Source organism: Idiotropiscis lumnitzeri, chromosome 1 (genome assembly GCF_059441095.1).
Source record: "Idiotropiscis lumnitzeri isolate Australia: NSW breed Sydney's pygmy pipehorse chromosome 1, RoL_Ilum_1.0, whole genome shotgun sequence".
Taxonomy (NCBI): Eukaryota; Metazoa; Chordata; class Actinopteri; order Syngnathiformes; family Syngnathidae; genus Idiotropiscis; species Idiotropiscis lumnitzeri.
The window spans coordinates 26,458,889-26,485,316 of NC_142391.1; the positions used below are offsets into that span (position 1 = coordinate 26,458,889).

General features: G+C 41.7%; 1 protein-coding gene across 2 annotated transcripts in view; it reads right to left on the reverse strand.

The window, feature by feature from the left end:
- Window positions 1–24,048, reverse strand: part of arb2a (ARB2 cotranscriptional regulator A) — a 137,716-nt gene extending 113,668 nt beyond the window's left edge. For both annotated transcript variants that reach the window (XM_088292184.1, XM_088292174.1), the window contains exons 1-6: window positions 23,966–24,048; window positions 23,410–23,551; window positions 21,941–22,042; window positions 18,710–18,810; window positions 11,156–11,221; window positions 9,622–9,813 (exon numbers count right to left, since the gene is read on the reverse strand). In XM_088292184.1, coding sequence (XP_088148310.1) covers window positions 9,622–9,813; window positions 11,156–11,221; window positions 18,710–18,810; window positions 21,941–22,042; window positions 23,410–23,518 — 570 coding nt within the window. In that variant the 5' untranslated portion in view covers window positions 23,519–23,551; window positions 23,966–24,048. The remainder of the gene's footprint in view (window positions 1–9,621; window positions 9,814–11,155; window positions 11,222–18,709; window positions 18,811–21,940; window positions 22,043–23,409; window positions 23,552–23,965) is intronic.
- Between the last annotated feature and the right edge of the window lie 2,380 nt (window positions 24,049–26,428).

Consider the following 26,428-nt stretch of genomic DNA (forward strand, 5'->3'; position numbering starts at 1 on the left):
TGCTTCTTCTTTGAGGGTTTCAATGAACATTGAAGAGAGAAGAAGATAATGACAATGAAGAAGAAGAAACAGCAGCAACAATGATCCCCATTCACAGCAAAAAACAAGGTATTACTGTATTGGATTTGACAAAAGTTCATTCCAGGACACATATAATGCTCACTCAAGGCGAAAGAAGAATCTCTTGGTCTGCCTAACATTGAATAGTTGATGCCCTTTAGGTGATTAACCGAAGAAGCAGCCCTTGAGATGGACTACAAAAATGAAAGAATACGAACAAGGCAGAGGGAAAGACGTGGGGGGTTGCAGATTGGAGGGCAGTCCTGAGCAAGGTCGGGCCACTTTACCTTTTACACCATTAAGCAAAAATTTCAACCCACATGAGAAAGGAACAACCAACAGGTTCAAAAATGTAAGCTTTGACTGTTGAATTGGGATAAATGAAGCCATCTAAATCCTCCATTCTTACTTTGTTACTTAAGTTTCTGTGTTTACTCTGCTCCAGTTGCATTTCGTATGTTTTTTTTTTTTTTCAAGGGGGGTATGAATGCATGTGTGTTTTGTCACTGGATTTGCGTCGGCGTCTTTTGTGTGTTCAGAGCTACGGATGACATTCGCTTGACTGACATCGGGGGCGACAGCAGCACAGTGGCATATGGTAACTGCCTGCTAACTGCTAAAACTTGACATCAGCGCAAACAAGTCAGCCAAGCATGGCATAGTGTGCTCCTGTGAGGGTTAAGGGATAGGCTTGTCAGCATACGGCAGGAAAATAACACCTATCAACAGCATCGTAATACCTGATAAAAGGGGGAAGGAGCCAGAAAAAATGCACGTGTTGGCGCTGAATCAGGTACTCATCAAATGATAAGTTAGAAAAAGATGTTGGCAACTGGCAGATTTTCAAACTCTCGTTGGTATTTTACCACATAATAAAAACATATATGTGATGAATAACCGCTGCCCTATTTTACATAACACTTAGAACATTAAACTTTCCGATAATGAATGAGTTACGTTACAAAGGGAAGTGCCTGTGCTTGAATGCCTTCAAGGCATCAATGGAAGAAGATATATGAAATCCAGCAGTGCCCCGACCCAAAGTTTATCCTGACACGAGCCTTCTTTCGCATAATTTTTTTGCCTTGAGTCGCAAACAAAATTTTAGATCTCAATAACGTATGGTGGCAGGGAAGATTTACTGCGAGACTAAGCAAAGAGAACTACTAAAACTAAGAGAATTAGCCATATGTTGAAGATTTGTCAGCTTGGCTTAATGCGAACAAACAATGCAAAACAGTATAAGCAGGCAAATGGATCATCAGCATCAGGTCGCAGTGTTACAACCCTTTAAGGAACCGATATATTAATACATGTTGGCAGGTTATAAAACAACACTCCCGGGTAAATATTCTTTATCCTCAGCAAAGAATGATTCATACTATGCATTTTACAGAGAAGTAACTTGGGATCGTCTCCATGTATATCCAAACATCTTATAAGAATGGTTCCTGGTGGTTAAGGGGCCGCTTCCAATAAAAAGTAGCACAATATTTATGGAATTGTGGCAAAAAATGTGGAGAAAAAAAAAAATATTTTCACTGTATTAAATTAAAGTTAAAGCAAAATAGTAAAAAATAGAAAGCGTACTATACAGAAGCTGTAATTGACCCGCAAATTTGTGTGCGTCCCGTGTCGTATGAGCGACAATATTTTAGCTACTGTCTTCGTTACAAATAATCCAGAATGCTAAAGGACTGCAAATTGCCTTGAGCATTGAAGCTTGCTTTAATGCTGTACCTCAGATTTCCTGGGAAACCCAAAACCTGCTTTGAGCATTCATTTTCATTTCTAACCAAAGAGCTGACACAAAAACTATTAACAGAAAGATTTGTTGTGTTGTTTGCCTCTAAACCCTGCATGCCCCTCCAGGACCTTGGTAACCTCTATTTAAGTACTGAGTTTCCGCTCATCGATCAAAGTGTGCCACACACAGTCCAAAAGCATGGGTGTACAGCAGGGTTCAACTTTGACCCGAGAGATGCTCGGCGGCTGATTGTGTAAGCTTGCCGATGTGTGTCTGCTGGAGTGTAAATGCACAAGAGGGGTAACCTATCCGCTCACCACTAGCTCCACACAAAACTCAATTTCCCCCCGGAACATCCACAGCTAAGCACTTTTCACCTCGACAAACCTGCGGTGATGGAAGGTACGTGTCAACTTTACAAGGGAACCAAGCACATACACGAAAAGTGCACACTTGCCGCAGCACAATCTGACAAATTGCGGAAAAGATTGCGGTGGATTTTTAATGTGCAAGTACTTGTCTCTTTTTTTTGGGGGGGGGGGGTAGTGTGTTGGCCGTAGACAAGCGTTCCCAAGGAGAGAGTGAAGAGGCATCCAGCACATACAGCCTGGGGCCCTCTGGAGGAAAGACTAAACAAGACCTTCCCATTGGGACACACACACACTGCCTGCAGCTGCAAATGACCTACTAGTAACCACCTCACATACTGTACACACACACACACACACACACACACCATGATAGATTTTATTTTCATTTCAAGAGGGAAAAAGGTATCATGTGGGTTAATAAACATGTACTCCCTTATTATGTGCCACGATTAGATCAAATTATCTTCTCTTTGAGTGCTGATTAACAGCGTCTTCCTCCCCTGGGCTACATTCTTGAGCTACTCGAACACCACAAACTCTGAAGCGTTTGTGTTTTTTGCACATTTTATTTACACTTAAACTGATCAGAAGAGGAAAGAACCTTCTTCAACTAGTTCTTCACTGAGGTAAATTGAGGGTCTCGTCCAAACAATTAATTTGAGTGTAATATATCCAGAGTGACACTGAATCAAATATATTGCAAATATTGACAGTGAACTGGAGAGGATATCATGATCAGGGCTGAATCTGGAAACTTCCAGACAAATTGGAAAAAAAAAACTACTTAGGTCATCTATTTTGAAAGTAGTTTGCTGGAAAAAAAAAACAACAACAAAAAAAACTCATTAGCCACTTGTCACACACGGACAAAAATGTGACAATTCCATGACACATTTTACACGTTATAATTATGTTCTATGCAAAATGCATGCCGTGCATTAACTTTTAATCCAATGAGAAAAAAGCTTTGCAGATAGTTGAGAAAAATCCAGTCAACTATCGCCAAGGAGGCCAATCAACACTGAAAGAAATAACTGCTACCATACGCCTCCACTGTGTTTATAAAACACTACAAATATATTGCTATAATGCTCTCTTTCATCTGTGCTGTGTGAAACGGCGCGCTGGAGGAAGCCTAAGGATGTACATATCTTCTTAATATCGTCCTCTGACTGTCAAACAAAGGCTCCCTGCCAAGAAAAACTCACACAATCGATACGCCGCTACAAGGTGCACATATAAACGCACACAAACCCAACGGGGCTGACGTACAATCACTAAAGCGGCATGCTCATGCAGTCTTGCACTGTACACAAACACATTGTCACGCATGCTGAAAAACACTTAATATGCAAATATATATAAATATTATTTTCTACAACAGGGACGGCATCGTATTATATTCATTTGGACATGGGGAGGAAGCTGAAGATAAATCTCGAGATATATGTCTTGGATTGCAGTTGATGAGATTTCACATATGTAACATCAGCACTGTTAGGACAGGGAATACCAGCACAAAATAATGTTTTTTTATTTTTTTCTCCCACTGATCAATTTTTAATTTGGCCCGTGCAGCCGAGCCCTTGGCGGGCCTGGCCCCGGTAATTATGGTGGGTTATTGACAGCTGCCTTCCCGCGGGAGGCTATTTAAAAGAGGTTTTAACCCCAGAGCAAGTCCAGGCCCCACACCCGCCTTTGAAGGTGTCAAGTGCATTGATCTGAGCTGCGGGATGTGCCGGGACCTCTCCACCTGGACGTCTGCGTCTATGCGTGTGTGTTGGCTTGCGTGGCTGCTTACAAGGCCATCGTGAGTCAGAACAGCTTTTGACCTCCATACGCACACACAGACAGCGAAATTGTCCTCTGGCTAAACCTAGCTGGTTGGATAGAATGATACCTGCTGGCCTTTGTAGCCACCTGATGCCCCGAGATAGGCTGTACACACTGTACATTCAATGTTATCGCATCGCCTCACACACACGTACAAGACCACAGCTCGGGGGGAAATAGAGCAACTAATGAGAGTTGAGGAGGACGGAAGAATAGTGATTGGATGGAGAGGTGGGCATCCACTCAGCGCACAAGGCTGTGATACAATGCAGGCCCGAGCTAAAGGTGCAGTGTTGAAAAAGACATCATCTAGATGAAGGAAAAAAAAATGTCAAGGGGGTGGAGGGAGGTCACATGACAGAACTTAAAAGAGGATTTTTTTTTAAGGGGGGGGTGAGTGTTTGAGTTGGTCTGCCTCACTGCCTCCATTCAGCCTCCCATTGAAAAAGAGCAGATACAAATCCAAAGGCTTTTGACACCCTTCTGAAAACACCACACCCCCTCTCACTTTCCACAGGGGTCTCTGGTGAGAGAGTGAGCGGGGTGAGATGGTTGGAGGCAAAGCAATGACGCAGATGTGTGTTCATCATTGTCACCATTTATTCGACAATAGTTGAACGGAGGACAAGTGGACTTTTTGGTTCATTCAGGTGTTCTTCCACTCTTAAAAACAGAAAGGAAGTGAATATTCATACTGTTAACACTGTTCTGTAAAATGTTTGTCATTTTTGCTGTCAGTATGACCTGACAGTAAAATCAGCACTCTTCTGCCATCTTGTACCTTTAATTCCACTTTTTTTTAACCACCACATACAAGGAAAAACAACCAATCTGAGAAAGAAGGCTTGACTGGCATGATTCCTTAAGCAGTTACTCATTGATATAAACCTCTGGTTGGCAACAAAAGTGGAAAAGAAGGAAGTGAACAGACCCTGAGATTAAAAAAAAATAAATAAAAAAAAGGGAACAGTGAGTACGGAAACCGACTTAGGCAGGTAGAGGGGCCACCGGCAGCTGAGAGGACGCAGAACTGAATTGGCAGCATTTCTAGTCGACAGGTAAGTTGATCACCTCATTTTGCTATTTAATTCATCCCCCAGAAAAATACTATTTCAAACCAACACATTTTAGTGTTGTAGAAGCACAGATAAGTCATGCTACCACCATAGCAGCCGTGGCTAATAGGGCTGAGTATCTATTCAAATTTCCGAAATCGATTTGATTTGATACACACGGGCCTGATTTGATCTTTGATTCAATTTGTTTGATTTTTGATTAAATCAGGAATTTCACGCAGTATCAATTTTACTTTCGTATGGAAGGCCTTTTCAGAAGAACCAATGCTGCAATTAGGACAAAGTGATTGTTGTAACTAGGTGCATTAGCAAAAAAATATTAATATTTACATTATGAATTGACGCCACTGCAGTTACATTAATCATGTTTTATTTAACATGACCTGAGTAAAACATTAAATACATCTGCCTCGATGCTTGTCGGCTTCCGCCATTCTGTTTTGATCCGCTACTTTCGCGTCGTGACAAGATCTTGCGTGACACGTAAAGACATACATTTTTGGGGAATAAGACATTACTAAAAATATCGCTATATGGTTTTATGATTCGATATCAGGCTATTAAATCGATTCAAATTGATAAATCGATTTCTTTAAACGCAGTGTTAGTGGCATTACATTAGCTTATTTACATTGGACCTCGGGAAAAGGGACGTGACTTAGGTCATAGGACCAAGGGGGACAGGGATTAGTATTGTTAGCAGTATTTAAACTGTAAACAAGCACCAAACGGTGAAACCACATGAACAAATGCGCTCAGCTGTCCGACTCACCGTTGAATTTTATTCCAAGCGGTACGACAAGTGATTTAAGACTTCAAGGTAAATGTGACAAGAACAACAACTTATCTCGACTTTTTAACCTTGTCGAACTTACCTTCTGCAACATAATTTGCAGAGGTATTTGCAATCAAGAGAACTGATAAATGCTGGCACAACAATGAATATTTAGATCTATGTGACTCCAACCTTTTTTTTTTTTTTACTTCGTCTGGTGGACATAAAGTCAAGTCACCTTACTCTAACCTACAGAATACAAAGAGTAGAACTCATGACCCCCATCTAGCAATACTTCTTCCTTGATTATTCAGACTGATTTTCTTCCCAAAAACCCACAGCGCCCACCCTCCACCATCTCAGTCTCAGGATGCAGCGCAGTGGCAGGGCCAGAAGGTAATGATACAGCTGCCAGGGTGCAACCAGCAAACCTGTCGACTGTCAAGAATTGAAATCATGAAGGAATAAGCTGTCATTAAGAGGCCTTCTCCCAGCAGTGGAGCTGTCAGAAGCTTGTCTTCTGCTTACTCGCACTCTCTATATATACTAGCGTCGATCCTCTACCTGTCCCACTCCATTTGGAGTCGCCTTCCTCTCATTTCACTTTTCTTGCTTCAATCCCCTCCGAGCAACTCACCCTTCTTCGCTGTCTTCAAACCAATCATAAAACCTGCATCCTCACCAAGTTCCTTCCCCCCGCCCCATATCAGATTCCTCTTTCCCCAAACTCAGTGGCGTAAGCGCGTCTTACCTGTCATTTCAAAAGGCTATGGGCGCATGCATGGGCATGAAGCGAGCACAAGCGGCACAAAGACTTCAAATAACACAAGCACACACGATGTTAAACGTGAAAATGTGACATGATCATGTATCCATAACGATCTCCACTCAATCTCAAAATCAGCCGATGATGTGTGGCGTGGCGATGTAAATGGCACTTTTTAACGTTACAGTGCATGTGAAACAGGGAAAGGTCCTGCTGACACGTACCATCAGCGTTTTCTTCCCTATGCAAGCTCACTGGACGCTGTGAGCTCGTCAGAAAAAAAACGGATGGTTGGCGCTCTCGAGGAATGTGGTTGAGAATTTCTCAACGGTGTTTCCTCACAGTCGTATGCTTACAGTCACAAGTAAAATATAGCTGTGCACATGCAAAGCGAGGCTCTTAATTCAGCGAGTGAGCGTCTAATCATAAGGGTGTATTTTGTAAAGCCAAAAAGCATTCCCCATGTACCCCACTCAGTGCACTCACGTTGACCCTTTGCTGCAGGCTTTGAATTTCCAAGCAACTTCCCAAGAGTAACTTCACAAAAGCTGCACTGGAGGCAATACTTACTGGGTGCCAAATGTTTGGAAAACCAACATAATCTAAATATATTTTTAAAAAAAAAAGCATGTTAAAGATCATGTGCGATTATGATTCCCTTGGAAATACAGACCCAAATAATGTGATGTTCGATTTAATAAAGAGTACAACCGAAGTTAAGTTTCTTTAACTGTTAAATTATTCAACACATTTGCTACATTTGCTGAGTTAGTCACAAAATGCTTGGCAGCAAAGAAAATACATAAACTGGGTAGTGTGGGCACACTTTTACAGCAACATGAAACTGTTTTGAAGTTCATTTACAAGTACCAGTCGAATCTCTGCAAAGCAGATCATCGCATATGAAAATTAAAGCACATGATACTGCTAAACATACTGATTTGACCAAAAAATATATTCCTTGTATCCATATCCCAACCAAATGTAGCTACACATCTATATAAATAAACGTAAATAAAGAGTTTTTTTCGGTAATATTATTGAAGTGAATAATAATTATTAGAAAGCATATACATACTAACTTTTTCGTATGTAAGTGAACATTAACACCGTTTCCAGGGTGCAATTCAAAATGGTCATGATACAACGTAGTGGGGCTGCCTGCGGAGATTGTTAAACTGCTCAAAAAAAAAAAATTGCTACGGGAGTCACGGCGCTAACGAGGAAACTGGTCTGCCACAAAAATGGACAGTTTGCAATGGTGAGTCCAGATTTTTTTTCTATCAAAAGCATTTTCTATTGATATCGATCACCTCTATCGCGATACATTTTGATATGGAATTATCACCCAGCCCTAAACCCAAAGTATCGTATAGGAGTAGAAGAAGAAGAAAATCACACACAGCTCAGGTCAATTGGTGACTTTTAGATGGTCTTAAGTGCGATTGGCTGTCACCATGCGTCAGCTAGTGACAGATTGGATAGCTGTCCCAATTATATCCTCCCATGTCTCTCGCCAAACGTCAACAGGCATCAGTCTCAGCCTCCTACTACCCTCTAAAATACACAAGTGGAAAGGACAAACTCCATTAGATGTACACTGCACACCTGCAAATTTAGAAGAAGGGAATCTCGGCATTTTTCCTCAAATGGGAGAGAATGATGTCACTCACTTCAAAAGGCATTCGCACAAATTTCATGCTATGACAGACTGAGCCACAAACATGCCCCTAATAGATGCAGACAGCACGAATTGACTGCAAATGTATGTGACTGTCTACCCTGCGCATGTCTGTGGTAAATGCCTGGATGATGATTTGTCAGAGTGTACGAACACCAGTCCTTGTTTACAATGATGAACGAGCAAGACTCGCAATACCATGTTCTCTATATCTAGCCTGTCACTTTGGCTCTCGGCAGCACGGTGTTGCCTTCCACTGCAATACCAGCCCGCCCCAACGCATTTCAAAGACAGTCTCCGGATCGCTGAATCATCGGTTAGCATACCTTACAGACGCACAGGCATGCAATACAAACATCTCCTGACGTTGTACACAGCAGGAAAGGGGCTTTACACAGCAGTGAAAGTCTTTATGGCATTCAGATGGGCGCATTGGAGGGGGTAGTGGGAGAACAGGATTCCCCCCCCCTACTCCTCTAAGTCAATTTGAACAGCAGGCCGATGAAATTACACAGGTAGAGGTGGCCAGGCTTGACAAATGAGCACAGGGGTGGGGATGAAAATAATATGAGAGGCAGAGGCCCCTTTTGCTTGCTTTTACACGTGTATACAAATGCGTGAAATTGTGTGGTATGGGAGCAGAAAACAATAAATGTCTTATTCCTTCCGCTTATGTTTTTTAATATATATTTTTACAGGAACACATGAAGGAAACACGTCTTTCTCCAGAGCACGGCGCAAAAGAAATCACATGCAAAGAAAATGATCAAATGACTGCCTATGCTCTAGTATGTGTCATCGATGTGGAGTGCAAAAAGCATGAGTTCCTAGATAAGGTATATGGACTAAAGTACGAACTATTTGACCGTACGACGGCCTGGTTCACAATATATGTTGTGTTCATCCCAAAACTGTTTCAGGAGAAACAATGCAAACAAAGCAAATGTTTGCAATCTAACACACATTCATCCATCCATTCATTCATTATCTGTGCCGCTTCTCCCCTACAAAGGGTTGCAGGTGTGCTGGAGCCTATCCCAGTTATCTTTGGACAGTACTCGGGGTAGACCCTGAACTGGTTGACAGCCAATTGCAGGCCAAGCAAAGAACAACCTACCACCTACGGCCAATTTAGAGTGTCCCATTAACCTAACATGCATGTTTTTGGAATGTGGGTGGAAATTGGAGAACCCGGAGAGAACCGGAATCGAACCCTGCGCCTCTGAACTGTGAGGCGGACGTGCAAACCAGTCGTCCGCCGTCCCACCAACGCATACATGTATAACAATAAATTTTAAAAAAAATCCCCTACCTCGATGGCTCTGGTGATGAAGGGTATTTGAGTTCCAGAATCCAAGTCCTGGTTGATGATGAGTCTGCGGGCCCATTGACCAGCCCGCACCACACCACTTCCCTGGATCAACAATAGTAGCTTGGATGGATTGGACAAGGCGTTGGGGCTTAGGTAGATAAAACTCGTGGGCTCATTCACAGTGGCGTCTACCTGATGTGAAAACATGAAAACATAATTAGTAACATTGCTGTTTGAATGTCAGGAGCTATCCAGACTTCTCCCATCATGGATATTGCTTTTACAAGCCGTAGCGGTGTTTCAAATATCATAGAGTTTCATTCCATTTAAGAAGGTCAAGTCGTGATTTTACATTCAAAGCTTCAATTGATGTTGCTTGAAAGACTTGATAGTGAAAAGTCTTATTGATTGCGCGAGTTTACAAAGCAACAGCCTTCACCTCCATGGATTTTCAGCATTAAAACGCTAACATGCGTCATTGCACTAATCATGACAAGCGAACAGCATCGGAGTGATTAAAACTCAGACAGAAAGTGATACAGACAGAAAAAGGGGATAAGTGACTGTGTGCATGCACTCCCTAGGAGACAAGGAGACAAACACTATCCATAAAAGCCACGGGTGGCAGCTGCAAGAACTTAATCCAAGCAGACAAAGGCAACTGAGTGGGGGAGAAAATCTTGCCCTTTTATTCTCTGCTGCTCCCTCATTCCCTCTGACTATACTTGGCTTCAGTTAATCTTCTTAAAATCTATGGTCACAAGTTCAATGCAACGCAGGTGGACACTAACATACAAATTCATATTTCAAATACACTCCGGCGGTGGGCCACAAAAAAAGCAGAACAGAGCCATTTTGTAAATAGTCCAGGCAGATAAACCAGTAAAATGTGTTTTTTTGGGGCGGGTAATGAAAGGCGCTGAATCCCTAGCTCGGGGCTGATTTATGGCCCCTGTTAGCACTGCTGCTAACTCGGCGAGGGCTAACATTCCTATAAATGCAGCCTGAAAAATGATCACTACTTTTATAGACAGAGAAAAGAAGGCAAGAGATTGGGGAGAACTATATATAGTGGCAAAAAGAGGCAAACATGCTTTCAACAACAAATAAAAGGGATCAAGTGAGTGTGCTGAGCCTGGATGATCTGGTCAAAGAATATCTCCATCATGGCAGTAGGAAGTCCCCCCTCCATCCCCTTTTCGAGCACATGAATGCAAAACAGATTAAGCATCAACATGCTGCGACGCCAAGCCTTTGAAATGATGCGTCACAAAACAGTTAATTTGTTGAGGAGACACTTTTGCACAAAGGATTTGTGCCTACTGTAGGAGGGGGGCAAAAGAAAGGGAGGAAGTAAGATCAAAAGATACGGTCAAAGACTGGATTATTTTTCTTACAACATTCTTTTTAGACTATAATATCATAATCACACAAAGCAGATGCATTTATGCCAGATTTCATATTTAATAGTCGCTTTACTCTTCAAGGGCATAAATAAAAATCGGAAAAGCCTTTTTCCTCTTGGAGTACTTACTGGTAAGATTGCTTTGGTCATATTGCACTTTTTCTCCAGCAGCTCATAAACGTACTGCGTGATGATCTAGGAGGGGGAATTAAAAAAAAAAAACAAGACAGGATAAGACATTAGTAACACTTTTGATGGCGTCATTCCAATGCTGATCACAGATATGAAATAAAATGATTTGCCCTGTGTGGACAGTAGCCCAGGTAGTAAAATATACAATATTGAAAATCCATGTTTCAACTGTGGTCTTTATGCTTGAGAGTGTTAAGGTTGGAAAACCCAGGAGAGGAAATCTCCAGTACAGGAGAAGGGCTGATGTAAGTTATGTTTATCCCTGCAGCCACAGCACTAAAGAACCTTGTATACGAGTCATTCCAACCCCAGGACAAGGCTTTCATGCTTCAGTGACGTTAACAACTTTCTATTCAATTTGGCATGTTCTTTTTTTTTTTCATCCCATCTTGCTTAGCTTGGTTTTGTAGTATCGGCCTGATGAGGAAACAAGGGCTCATGGTGGTGCCACAGTTACGAAGCGTGTCCGAATCCGAGTCACGCTTGCTAGTGACAAACAACTGAGCCCAAAAACAAAGATGAATCCAAGATTGTCTAACAGCAGAGTGCCATCATCTTAGAATTAGATTTTAGGCAGGAGGGATGCTGTTGATTACAAATGAAAAATTCAACTCCATTCTTAACCAGATGATCGTATTGTGTGTTCTGAAATCCAAACATATTTAAAACTGATATTAAATTGTGAGGATAGTCATAATAACTTTGATTATCCTCCTGAATCCCAAAAGCGCTCTTCTCTTTCATGCAGAAACAAGCTCAATGCTAACTTGATTTACTGCTTATGAAGAGCATGCACAAATTACATCTGCGGCAGACACATATTAGCCTTATGATAGCCAATCAAAGGCCACCTGGACCAAATCAGACGATCGATCTACTATTTGACCCTATAGTGAAAAACAGCGAGCAGAGCCAAAACAACCAAACCTCAACCCCCCACCCCTCGAACCCACCCAGTCTCCATCAGCTAATTCACTAAAATGTCAGCCGGACTGATGAAGACTTAAATGATTTCAGGCTTCGGTATGCGACTTTATAATAACATCAATAAGCATCCCAGGAAATTTCATCTGCACTGTACGTTACATTATTTCTTCAGTGCCTCAGGTGGCCGAGGACGCTCTCATAGAGAATAAGAAATAGATCGACAAGGGGGGAGAAATGGGGAGGGGGGGTTATACAGTACAAATATATGCTAGCCTATAGATGAAAAGCAAACGCAAGCCAAAGTTTAACAATAACCACTGTCTGTGTTCAATGATATACAGTATGTTTAGTTTTATAAGCAGAAAATAAATTACGATGAGTTTTAGAGGGACAATAGGCGGAACAGAACTTGAAGAAACAAACTTCACAATCACACACGTTATTTGGGACTTATGAGGACTGTGTCTTGGTAACTCATGTATCCAGTTAGAGAATCTTCTCGGTCATCTAATTGTTCCGACTTTCGGCTCATCCCATCAGGGGTCTCTGCAAAAAGTTATGCTTTCAAAGGAGAGCATTTTAAAACAATATAACCAAGAGAAACAAAAGTAGAGAGAGAACCTGGGCAAAAGAGGAAACATGCGTTGATTCAAAACACTTGTGTTTAAAGTGCAGATGCATAAATGCGTTTACACTATGAAGCCCATGCAGGCAATTGCGTGACGACAAAGGTAAATTGTGTGAGAACCTGAGTTAGGCCTGCTGTGGGTGAGCTCGTCTCTGTGTCTGCGGTTTATTTGTGCAAGGGAAGCGCTGGGGCAATGAAAACAAGTACAGAGGGATCAAGAAGGAAGGAAGAGCTCAGTGAGAGGAACAGGAGAAGACAAAAGAGGAGCGAAGCGGCGGGAATCCCCAGAAGGAAGAATCCGGTGCCAGATCCCACTGTTGTGAACAGCTGACAGGAGGAGCAGTGGAAGACGGCACAAATGAAAAGGAGGGTGGGAGTGGCTAAACCACAGTTCAAGGCCTTGATAAGAGTCCTTGAAGTGGCTGGGCAGTGATATAAACTCTTCATCCACGAAACAATCTCTCCATAAAACCCAAGGCTGGAGTCTTAATGAGGAATGCTGATGGAGACTGCAAGTGGTTAAATTGTTAAACTCTTGAGCAGAGATGGAGACAAGCCTCCCTCATTCATAGAAAGTGATTACAACAATCACGCCCGGCTTGTCTGACTGCACCTGAGGCGAAAAAGGAGGTGGCCGTCTGGGACATAATTCAGGATTATGTCTTGAGGCTTCCGCACACAAATCGGCCTAAAATTCGGCGCCTCGGACCGGAAAATGACGGAAGCACACACCGCAAAGGCAGAGGGAGACGCCAACTACTCCAGACCTTCTCAGAACTCGAATGTGTGCGGATGACCATTCATAATTAGAGACACATCTCACTCATAACCGATATCCACATATGACAGAATCCCAGGTTGGATTTGAAAAAAAAATTAGACCTTCCTTTTTTCCCGCCATGATGAAGTCCTTCAAAATAAAATCTTCAAGGAAAAAATTGTGGAAACTTTTTGAAGGTGATAAAGGAGAAGCCAGCGTCACTTTAGTGTACAATCCCTTAAACACAACACCAATCACTGAAACTTAGTAATAATGCACGTTTCTCGATCTATGTGCACGTTCATAATAGCAAGAACAAATCTCGTCTCTGTTTGACCACAGCACTCTCAAAATGCCACTTAGCCAAACAAACTGGTGAGCAAGAAAAGGTAAAAGAGCCATTTATATAATGGAATACGCAGAGGTGTTCTGTGCTGTATCACTGTCTACACCAGGAAAGCATTTGCACTTTAAAATAAATGAAAAAAATAGAGGAGAAAATGGATAAAAAAAAAAATACAAAAAATCCCTCCAAACAATGCACACAACACAACAGTGGCATACACAACAAAGCATACTCGGAGAAAGAGACTCCAAGAATGAGAGAGAGCATTAGGCAATAGAAAAGGGTTGTTTATTTTAAGTCAGCCTTGTGTACCAACAGAAAGTGGTATGAAAATAGGGCTTAGTGTTGTGAATTTGTGATCTGTCAGTCCAGGCGGGAAACAAAGAGCGCTAGAGAGAGAGAGAGAGAGAGAGAGAGAGAGAAAGCCCAGGCATGATTCCCATGAGGTCTCTGTCATTCTGTCTGAGGAGCGAGGGATCTCCAGGGGGAGTGAAAGTTCTCAGACTGACAGACTGTTTACACTAGGCGCTATAAGATATTCCTTTTTCTCGCTCCCACTCCTCTTCCCCTAATAGTCTCATAATGACCTCCTCAGGTGTTAACTGAGAAGCCAGCAGCGGGCTAATTCAAAGTAAAGTAGCGAATGCCACCGTGGGCGACGGCAGTAGCGACAGATGCCAGCACTGCGACGACCAGCCCTGACACCTCCCTTTCCCACCCTTTGTAGGATTCCCTTCTCTTTCGAATCTAATTCACCTCGCCCTGCAACCATTTTGGTGAGACGGTGCCTGCTTCCTCTTGCCAGTATTTCAAAGTGCAGCTGGAAGATGATGATGATCATGATGATGCTGGTGAGTCAGGAAGGGCAGACAGCTGCCATTTATAGTCCTTTTTCTGGATTATTTTAGGAATTTTGCATGTTCCAAGACTAGTCTCGGTATTCTCATTCTTAAAGTTTAGGATAGAGGTTAATGGCTAATGAGCCATTGTCAAAATAACATTTCAAACCGAGACATCAGTTTTTCCCACTAGTCAAAGGAAGACCCTGTAAAGTGAATTCAGAGATTTGTTTCTGAATACATGAAACATCATTGACAACAATTACTGAAAATACACGAGAAGACTGAGAAGTACAGCATCTAATACTCAATTTTGGAGATAAATGCTAAAACAGTTGTTCACCATTTCTTTTTTGCCAAAACTTGGGGGCCTTGGCTCTCTACCACTATAGCGTCCCGTTTGCTAGCTAGCTAGCTGGCTAGCTATGCCAACAGCGGAAAATGCTTTTTCCAAGTATGCCTGAATTGACAGAACAGCTCAGTGTCATTATTTAAGCTAGCTTGTGAGCTAGTTTGTGAGCTAGCTTGTGAGCTGCTAGTGGCTAGTGTCTCTCATTGTGGCATGGAAAGCCCTGCTTGACTCTGTGGGATATATTGGAGCCACCTGAGGCTTTAAGCAGATATATTTTCGCGGCCCAAACATGTTGGGATGTACGAGAAAAATACTAGTTGAAGAAACATCAATTTTTCAGGTTGTAGTAGTGGTACTGGATTACCCGTTTTAAAATGAACGGGGTGTGATTTTGAAGTCTCAATTTATCCACTTTGTGATTTTTTTTTTCAATTTTGGCAGAGTTGTTAACAACGCTCTTCTCTGCGGTGTATCAGTTTTACAATACAAATGTTACAGGAATTTTAAGGACACTTTAGCAGTGTCTTAAATTTGAGTATGGCGGTCACAACTATTACAACACTTATTATCCACAGTGTGCAGACAGATAGTGTGGGACCGAGAAGGATGAGAGAGAGGTAGCAGAGTGTGGAAGAGACGGGCAGAAAGAAAACGAGAGCGAGGAAGAGATAAAGAGAAAACGAGACTGCTTTCTAATTCAGCCATCTGGCTTGCTTTACTTCATTATAATATTTTGGCTCTGTGAGAATGTGTGCGCGTGTGTGTGTGAGTGTGTGTGTTTGCAAATTTGTAAGTGCCTTCCATGTCACAGATGCCGGCAGAGCAGAGAAGAATCCTCGTTTATTAACAGCTTAATAGAGCTCCATCTGGGCCAGGCCCTATGCTCGTGTTCCATCAGAGACATTCATCACCGAATTGCAGGAATTAGACTACAACTGACACCGACACAGGCGGAGGTGACCCCGCCGCACCGAGCAACACCACTCAAACACCCCGCACTGCATGAGAGCAGTTGTGGAGATATTACATTGCGGCGATATAAACTGAGGTTAACTAAGATGGTGGATAATAAGAGCCTCGATGTGATGTGGTGCTAGAAAAGGTTAGTGGGTCGACAGCTTCGCTATTTGTTCTACTTAAACACGGGCAGACAGCCACACAGATGTCTTTTCTTTTTTTTTTTTTTTTTGCCACGGCCAAATATTGAAATTTAGCAAGCAGAAAGAGGAACGCGTCAGTAAACGAAGTCATTTAGAAAGAGGAAGAAAAAGATAAAGGGGGAATTTGATTCACTTACCAAAAATAACATGTTCAGCTGAAAGTAAGTTAGGTTTTCCTGAAGTCTTATTCTAATTCACAAACAAATTAATATATATATATAAAAAAAAAAGGAGGTCACAGGTGCTAATTGGGCCTTCATAAAATATAATGGCGATAGGATGGTTGGACGGACGATATTTATTTATCCACATGGGAAATTACCTGTTCTAGTCGTCTCTACAATGAAAACAGCACGGGGCAAAGAAGACATGCCATTTAATTTATACAAGCATTTAAAAAATATTCAGAATAAAATCAAGTAGAGATCATAATTCCAGTGCAGTCTGAGCATCTGGAATAAGGAGAAAATTAATAACTAAGCTCACTAAAAATAATATTTAAACACACACAGAGCTACTGCAAAGGTTGCCACTTGCATCAGCACCGTTAATCAAAGATTCAACCTCAGCAATATTTTGAATAGCATTAAAAGCAATGCCATCACAGAGTTTTGAAAAGATTCTATCAAAATGAAACCCAAATAATACAAATTGCGCGTTTTGCTAAGTAGAAGTGAGCAATTACTTTCTTCCTCTTGCAATGGATATCATCTGACACTACCATATTTTATGAGCGAAGAAAACACGCATCACAAAAAAAAAATGTTTGCAAATTCATTTCTGCTCCCACATCGCACCACGTGTACATCATGTACCGAATGTCAAAAGTCGTAAAAACGCGGTGCGCATCCCCTACGCGCTTTCATTTGGAGGACATCACATCCTTATCCACACGCTCTCATCGTGCTATGGGTCTCTCCATTCAGACGAGGTTGAAGTGCAAATTGGACATCTGGTGCTGTGATGCGTCTGACAATACAGTCGGGTCTCCCCCACGCGCGCACATACACACACACACACACACACCCACACACGCACAGGCAGACAGAGTCGCCATGAAGATATGAAAATAGTGAACGAAAGAGTAGAGGAAGGGATGGGTATGTGTATGTGAATGAATGGCCTCTCCCCAACTTACTCCACAATGTAGTTTTTAGCGGGGATCCGTATATTTTCAGGAGATAAGTGCGTGTTCTACCCTTATGACGTCTGACCAACCATATGTCCTGCATTCGGAGGAAAAACAACAACACGATGGGGGGATGCACTCCCCCCAGCTCCAGTTGGCAAGTGAGTCAGCGTGAGCGTCAAGCCAAGGTATCACTTTTCAGATGAAGCGACTACGCAGATAACTACAGTACATCTCAAGCTGTTCACTTGGGTTCAATGATGTCGTGGTCTTCCTGTTCAGGCCAAAATAAAAGCATATTTTTACTCAATAAAGTATCGATAGCATGATAGCATGTCCACTACCTCAACTTACAAACAAATCCCCCCGGATCTTTTCAACCGAGACGACAGCTCAGGACGGTGCTAATGACGATGGCAATGATGTTTCTAAAATGCAACAAGAAACTAACGGAGGGAAACAGAGCGGCGGCATGCATGACACGCACATGCATGTACTGAATATAGGCCGCAAAAAGTTAAGTATCATATAACACAAAACAGAATGCTGCGAGCATTAAGAGAGATAACTTTTTTTTCCAGATTTGTTTAGTTGAGGGGCTTTGATGGATAACACTGCTTATTCATTCAGGTGGTGTCCCTATATTTTCACTCTCCCGCAGAGCAATGTATGTATTTTCTGTCATTGCGCTACCTGAATTCCGCAATACCCCACCATGCTCCAGACAAGATTTTAATCACGTGATGAATAAACATTTCCATACATAATGCTTGATGATTATTTGTTCGGCCACCCACCGACGCCGGAGTTTACATTTCAACGCGTGCTGCCTTTTTCAGAGCCATGCATTTGTATCTATAGCCCTTATAGATGCTTTTAGATAGCACGTGAACAGACAAAGGGGAGGTAGAGAATCTCCCACAGAGGGCTGCCTCACAGAGGAGCCGCTTTCTACCTGTGTTACACCTGTAAATGAAAAAAAAAAAAACATAATCCCACAAACGCATCCATCCTTTTGCTTTGAACTTCAAAAAATGCACACAATTAAAAGATGGTTTCAAAAACATTTTTTTGCCGAATATTACATTTGAAATTGCCGGCTAGCAATTTAAATGGCTTCTGATTTTAAATTCAATTTGTTGTTCAAAGTGTGTAATAATATAGTCTTCACCATGATGACGGTTCTCGACAGGAACCTGTAACTGCAATAACGCCCTTGACGAAAATGAGTTTGACACTTCTAATATTATGTTCAATATTTTGCAAAATGCTGTCAAGCCTTGCATAGGCCAGGCAAGTGACCAGGTCTCATTAATGAATAGCTTCTAGAATCCACAAATGATTGCTTACCTCGCCGAGAGCTTCATAACGTTTCTGGTTCCAGCGGTGGAGATCTTCTCTTGCATTGAAGACAAAAGGTTCTCCTGTCTTTGTGTGTCGGAGCTGACCGTCTAGGAGAGTGAGAGCCAGAGATGAATTACAGTGGTTTAGAAAAAAAAAAATCGGTAGTTGTGATAATTCGTGCAACATTATATTGTATTATGGACACTCTTGTTTGCACTTTCCGCATGGCTGTTTGTCATGTTTTCCCATGGACGTCAATTTTTCAAACCTGCTCTCGTTGGTTGCTTTGTTTAAAGGGAAAGTCACCCCCCCCCAAAATAAAAAAATTGTAATATGTATTGGTGTATTGTAAACGTTTAACGCACCTTCATCAAACGTGGGATTCTGATTCATATTGCATTTGTGGAATATGAGTTAAGCAGGAAAATCCACAAATTTTAGCCATCTCAGGTTGCATCCATTTTGTCAGTTGTGTTGACTGTGAATGACATCACAGTCGCTCCAGGCTCAGATTAAAACCAATCAGGACTCACCTATTTACTGAAGCTGAGCCATGATTGGTCGTTCGCTGAGCTCATATTCCGCAAAGGCATTATTAATCAGAAAGACATGTTTCGACAAGGGGAACTGCATAGAACATATTCGTGTAAAGAAAATTTTGGGGTTGACTTCCCCTTTAAAGCGAAAACCACAGACCAAGGTTGCACCCAGCACCTAATTGAGGCATCTTTTAGAACAGAGGCCACTCTCTACACAGCTATTCCTTAGCTTCTAAGGACAGGTTCTATTAAATAAGAACAAGATAGAAAAACAACCCGCATTCTCTTTCTTTGGGCAAATAGTTGCCCGTGTGTAGCTCTGCAAACGTTTATACCTCTGCAACAAGGTCATCGATCCTGCGGCTGACACTGCAACACAATAAAAGACTAAGCAGTGTTAAATTTAATTTTGACCTTTATGACTGCAAAAATTGTACAAACTGAACCACTAAAAAGGATGCATATGTTCCCCAAATAGCCACAGGGCCCTCATACTTTATCGCGGAAAACAAATATATAAGCTATTTCTCATCGACTTCTAAATTGCCACCATTTTCACCGTGACAAACCATATAGTGCAAATGCAAAGCAAGCCTCACAGCAGCGGCTTCATAAATTAGCTGTTAAACGATGGCTAATCCTTATCTTGGTTTGTCATCGCGTTGCATTAAAAAAAAAACAAGACTTGTGCCTGTGAGGAAGAGGAGAAGATGGCAGCAAAGTTAGGATAAAGTACCTTGAAGAAAATCAATTATGCATTCATGGAGGAGAGAGGATCTAAACAGCACCGTCGCCGAAGAGAAGCACAAGGAGCTATAATGAAATCCTACAATGGTAAAGGTGTGTGTGCGTGCCCGTGCGCGTGTGTCTGCCTACGTGAGGGCATGTACATCTCCACCGCCTCCCCCAACACATCCTCTCAGAGGAATAAGGTTTTCTCAACTTTTCTCCTCTTTTTCTGTCATAATTAGCATTCTGTTCTCAATTTGGCCGCTTAATTAGGTGTACATAACCTTGGATTTCCAGTAATGGAAAAACCGGAGGGCTAGTGAAATGAAGCCATCATCTTCAGTGATTAAGACACCTGCAAACTGTTGTACACAGCCTTGTCGGCATTGGCGTCATTACATGGTCAAATTAACGTTTTTGTTCCACCTGACTCAGGCCGAGGTAGTCCTGATGTAACGGTGGAAATAGAACGACTGCAAGGAAGCCGCCTCAGGGGAGAGGTGTCTTTAATAAAAACATCTTCTCCTTCCCAAAAATAGGCCTTGGCAGAAATGGACGAGATTACAGTAAGGATCTACATACACATGGGTTTTAATATTTGTTTCAAACAAAGGCTTGAGTTATTTCACTTTGTGTGTAGTGAACTAACATAACAAACAAGTTTCACTTTTTGAAACACATTATTGAAATAAATGGACTTTCCCTGGCTGGCACCCAGCGTGGAATGTTGGGAGTGGATATGAGAAGGAAGAAAAAACAGACAAGAAAGTAAAGGGCAGTGAATGCAGAAAGGTGAAGAAAAAGTGCTCTCTCTTCATGGGACACCAAGCTGGGAACTGAGAGAGGGGAACGGCGCTGGCAGGCGGCGGCATTACGGCGTAAAGGGGTGCGGTGGATGGGTATGTTTCTCTCCATTTCTGTTCTTGGGCACAGCGAGATTATGCAAATGATCTGGCAGGCGGAGGGGCAAGGCTGAGTAGGTTTCTGACGGGCCGTAGAGTACATAACATGTCCCACACTCAGCCAGCCAGACAGCCAACAGAGATACTGACAGAGAACAGAGGGAGGGAGATGCAGGAGGGGAATGCTAAGAGCCACAAAACACCCCCCCATTCGCATCTTCATTTCCAACTGCCCTTTTCCCACCTTTGATCAAAGTCGGCCAGGTGGATTCTGAAGAGACTTTCAGATCATCTTGATAAACATGTCCCTAAAATTAGCCTAATTCATAGCACGCTGTTCGCTTAATGTCTCACAAGTATAATTTTAGAAGACTAAACTCTGCAGAATAACAACTTCTAAGACCTGACCGATATGGGTATGGATAGAGGTAAAAAAAAACAAAATATTACAGATTAATCAGACGATCAATTAAAAAAAGGAGAAAAAATAAACATATCATTAAATATATTGTTTAAAAAACATGTTGGTGCCCTATATATTACAATATAGATTTATTTTTCTTTAAAATGCTATGAAATTAATGGCAATTTGATTTTTTCCTTTTAGTCATAGAGTACATATTTCATCTAGACCACACAACAAAATGAACTCAAAATACATATATCAATATAATGAAACACAGATACCCAGAGGCAAGAAAAAACAATTCATGAATGAATTTTCTAAGGACGTTCATCCTTTTGTATGTATTTGATATGTCAAATAGTGACATTCAGGTCAATTCTTTGCACAACTTGCGCAAATGAGATGCATGGCAACGCCTTAGATAGCCAGTGTGCCAAAGGCCACAAAGTTCTATAGCACGGCTAGTCCGCATCTCTTGCCATTATGCTGTGGCGTGAATAAAGCTTTCCAACATTTAATGTGAGAAATGGTAGCATGAAGAAAATGATTATGAATGCCTTTCTTTTGTGTCTTGTCTGTGGACATATCATTTTGCATGAACTTCTTCAAAATTGTTGACTACTGCAAATATTACAGGGACTGCATCTGAATGTCGACTTACGCTCATTGAAGGCATATTCAAACTCCTCCAGGGTTTTGGGGAAGGTGAAGGGCGGTTCATCTTTCTTCATGAGTTCATCTAAATCTATTCTCGACAGCAAGTCTGAGAAGAAACAAAGTGTCATGGCAGAGTATTTTATCTTAATACTCCAAAAAATTGCAGGAGGGTATTTCTCATCTAACAGTACAAACAAACAAAAAAAAGAAAAGATCTGTCATTTTAGATTACAATTCTCCTCAATGAGTCCCATCACAAGAGTTGTCAATGTTGTCAATCTAAGATGACTAAGGCCTTCGGAATCGATAGTACTGGCTAATATGATTATATAATAGGCGCCGCAAAAGCAGATACGCAACTAAATAAAGAACAGAAAGAAAATGAAAGCAAAAGACACACACGCACAGCGTGGTGATCAATGAAATATAAACATTATGGGACACATTTCATTGACGTCTGTGGGACCAAAAGGTAAACCATACTCTTTTATTTCTCATTTATATGGTTACGTGTCAGGTGTGCGGCCGGCACCTGAACGTTACATGGTACCGCTTAGTCCATCCTCGACACTTTAGGTCTGAAATATTGACGAAAGCTCAATGACAGACCAACTCACTGACAAATGCTCACCTCTGGTTTTATGGAACGTTGACACTAGAGGCTTTAGATTTGGTGTTATATAAGCGTTTTTAGTTAATGTACTTGTTCACGTCACAAAAACAAATGCAACTGCTAATGAGAAAGGAACGCGTCCGTGATGTGACACGCATGCGCACAACACATGCAAACAACACATGTTTATGCTTCGCATTCCATTAAAATAGAGTCAAATATAAAGTCAACTCGAGCGGAACGGTGATTGACTGGTTTGCACAACGGCCTCACAGTTCAGAGGTGCATGGTTTGATTCTGGCTCGAGCCTTCCTGTGTGGAGTTTGTATGTTCTCCCTGTGCGTGCGACTCTGGTTTTCTCCCACATTCCCAAAAACATGCATGGTAGGTTGATTGAACACTCTAAATTGTCCCTAGGTAGGATTTTGAGCAATAATAGATGTTCATCTATGTGTGCGCTACGATTGGCTGGCAACCAGTTCAGAGTGTACCCCTCCTACTGCCTGTTGACGGCTGCGATCGGCTCCAGCATCCCCGCGACCCTCGCAAGGAGAAGCGGTTCAGCCAATGGATGGATGGATAAAGTCAACATTGTTATTCCAAACAACTTTGCAGATTAACGGACAACTGTCAATAGATTTTGAGAACTCTCCCCCACCTGCACAGAGGGCATATTGGGCTATTGGGACATCTCATTCGTATACGAGGTAGGATTTTGAAAAAAGTCTGAATTGTACTGTTCATACTCATTCGAGAAGGTTTCATAAAGTCATGCAACAAGGTTGCTGCATGAACTGCTGAAGAAAGAAACGCCCTGCCACTGATAAGCATTAACATACAATATATTTGTGCCTCATCACCTTTGAGCGCTGTGGTTTTCTCTCCGTCCTCCTGGCCGGCCACCTGTGCCATGGCGATCAACAAGATACACACAACTGGTTTAGCAGCACAAAGCTGAGAGCTAAGCATCGGATCAGGTCCCCAAAGTCACAGAGGTGTCCCCTGTGACAGAGAATTTAAAAACATGAATATACGGATCTCTTGCTCAAATGTTTCTCCATTATAACACACTTATGAGCGTGGTGTTAATATAGCTTTATGAATTCAGAAGACAATTGGTATTAAATGAACCTGTCTGTTTATTATAATTTGTCAATGACTGGCGCTAGCTCCACTTTGCGCACGTTAAGTCTGCAAATCTAACCAAAAGGCAGCAAATGTGTATTGTTATTCGTTGAAATATTGCATTCCAAAAAGCCTGTGAGACTGAGAGTGCACCCCGCCTCCATGTGGAACAACTGCGAGATGGGCGAGGAACGACGAAGTCGTGCTTTTTGTTTCACATGCTTCGCAAAGCAATTTAAGACGCGCGGGTTGGACAGACGGAAACAAGCATGTTGCTCATATTTGACTCACACGTCTTGAGAACATGCGACACCACACTCGCTGCTGCTTCCTGGGCAGTCTCCCAAACAGGAAGTACTCCAGGCAGATGCGGAAGGGCCAAGCTTCCGGGTTACCGGGGCAACGGAGTGGAAGCCTTTTTTTCTTAAAGGCACAGCGGCACAGATGCAACTACTGCTTCGGCTGCTGGGCCAGCTTTTTTTGTTACACTGTTTCCTCAACTTTATTGAGCTAAGAAAATGACAGAAGTTATGGTGTTCGGTCCCAGTGTCCCTTCTACTTTCAACCCTGTTGACCTTGTCTGCCAGGCATCTTAAGTAAGCCAACAGTCACAAACTTGGGTTTTAAATTGGACAGTGATTTTAAATTAGAGCGGCAGATCAGGGGTGTTCTTCGATCAAGCTTCTTTTGCCTTAGGAAGCTGGCTAAGGCCTTTGTTACATCTTGGCTAGATTGCTGAAATGCACTTCATTTTGGAGTCAGCCAGTCCTCCTAAATGCTGCTGCTCGCCTTTTAGCTGGAGCTCGGAAGATGGCGCACAAAACTTTTTTAACTATTCATGGGTAAATAATAAAAGCTTAAAATCAAATCACCGAGCCATTGCGAGTGGGGCATTATAGGGTTAATATGAACACGTAGGCTGTTAACTCTAGAATGTCAAGACCTGAAAACTATCCGTTATTATGGGCAAGGCTCTTCAGCATTTTTGGAGAGAATTAGCCGTATTTGAGAGATATTCCAAAAATTAAAAAGAACTTTTACCATTAATTATGATGCATCAGCATATACGCCGTACATTTCGTGGAGTACATTTTACTCTTAAAACGCCATATTTGGTCTGAGTAAACAGAGTAAAATTTGAGCGTAAAATATTCAGCATAAAATTCTGCATTAATTTCACTCTGAGAATTTTACTAATTTTACTAATTTTAAATATCTTCTTTGGGTAAATCGCACTCTACAAAATTTATTGTGTACAGATCCCTGCAGTACTCCACAGTGCTCTGCGTTTTAATACCAATAATGTTGTAAGGCAGACTGGCTTTATATTATGATCAACGCAATCAAAAGCAGTGCTGTGGTCGAGTAATAATACAATTGTCTGTGTCCATTGCTAGTAAAGGATCTCTGCCACTTTTGTGAGGGCCATCTCAGAGCAGTAATCTCACTTGATTCCGGACTGTAATAGTTCGTCTTTTAAAGCAATGGCGCCCCCTACCAAAGACGTATAAGTACGTCTTTGTGTCTTTTTTAGTGTGCAGAAGACGCAACTTCTGACTGAGAATGCCTTGTCTGCATTGTAAATCATGTAAAAATCATGTTGCTCTTTTTTTCAAACATTTTGGATATAAGAGAAATATTTCACCGCTTCATATTGGGATGAAACAAGCCTTCTGTGCTGCCAGGATGGCCCAGTGGTCTAAGGCGCCGCGTTCGGGACCCAGTCTCCCCAGGAGGCCTGGGTTCGAATCTTGAATTTCCCCATTGTGGGACTAATAAAGGGCAAATTATTATTATTATTATAACTTTATTATATTTAGTATTGGTAGTAGCTGAGTAACTATTTGTCAGGTACCATTACTATTATTATTACCTTTTGTAGATTAGGCAACATACTTGTTATTGTGGTTGGAGTTTACAGTGGTGTGAGGGGTTTTGCAATAATTTGGCTTCGTGACATGGACTAAATATAACAGCTCAAATTAATAAAGAATATGTTCTCAGTTTAGTCATTTGAAGATGGGGTCAATCCATTTAAGCATTGTATTTCTAAAGGTCTCTTTTTAGAGCGTGAGAAATTCAACTTCCAATCTGTTGGGCATGTGTCTTAAAATTAGGGCAATGCACGTGTTTTTGTGAATACAGTACACAAATAAACAGAAATGGATACCAGTCTCAAGAATCTGTGGCTGTTTATGCTAATATGACACTAAGTCCGTTCTGAATGTATTCAGAATCTGATTGAAATGTTTATGTGGCTCTAATAATCCCCAGATGAGTCCTGTATAATAGAATATTCAATATATCCTTTCTGAGGAACCATTCATTGTAACGATTTGTTGTGATTTATATTGTCAGGTTGGCTGACAGGTGTCAGCTGAAACCAGAACCTTTCTGCAATTGAAACAGTATGGAACACAGAATAGGTTTATTCCAGGGCGGCTGGTAAAGAAGCAAAAAAGGAGAATGCCGTTATCTTAAAAGAACAATTTAGCAACTTGCATCACTCAGCTAAAATGTTTTTGTTATGTTAAATACCGTACATTTGCAAGGATTAATGGTGCTGCTGTTGCTGTTTAGCCTGTGTTCTCCTATAAAGACGGAATTGACTTGCTGAACATTTTATTGTCTTTTGTGTCGTCTAAGTGCTTTGGTATTTGTAATGTTGCTTCATTTGTATTAGAAGCCATGCATCCATCTTGGGAACAGAATGGTTGCTTTCTGACATGGGAATTGAATAGAGTGTGCACTAGC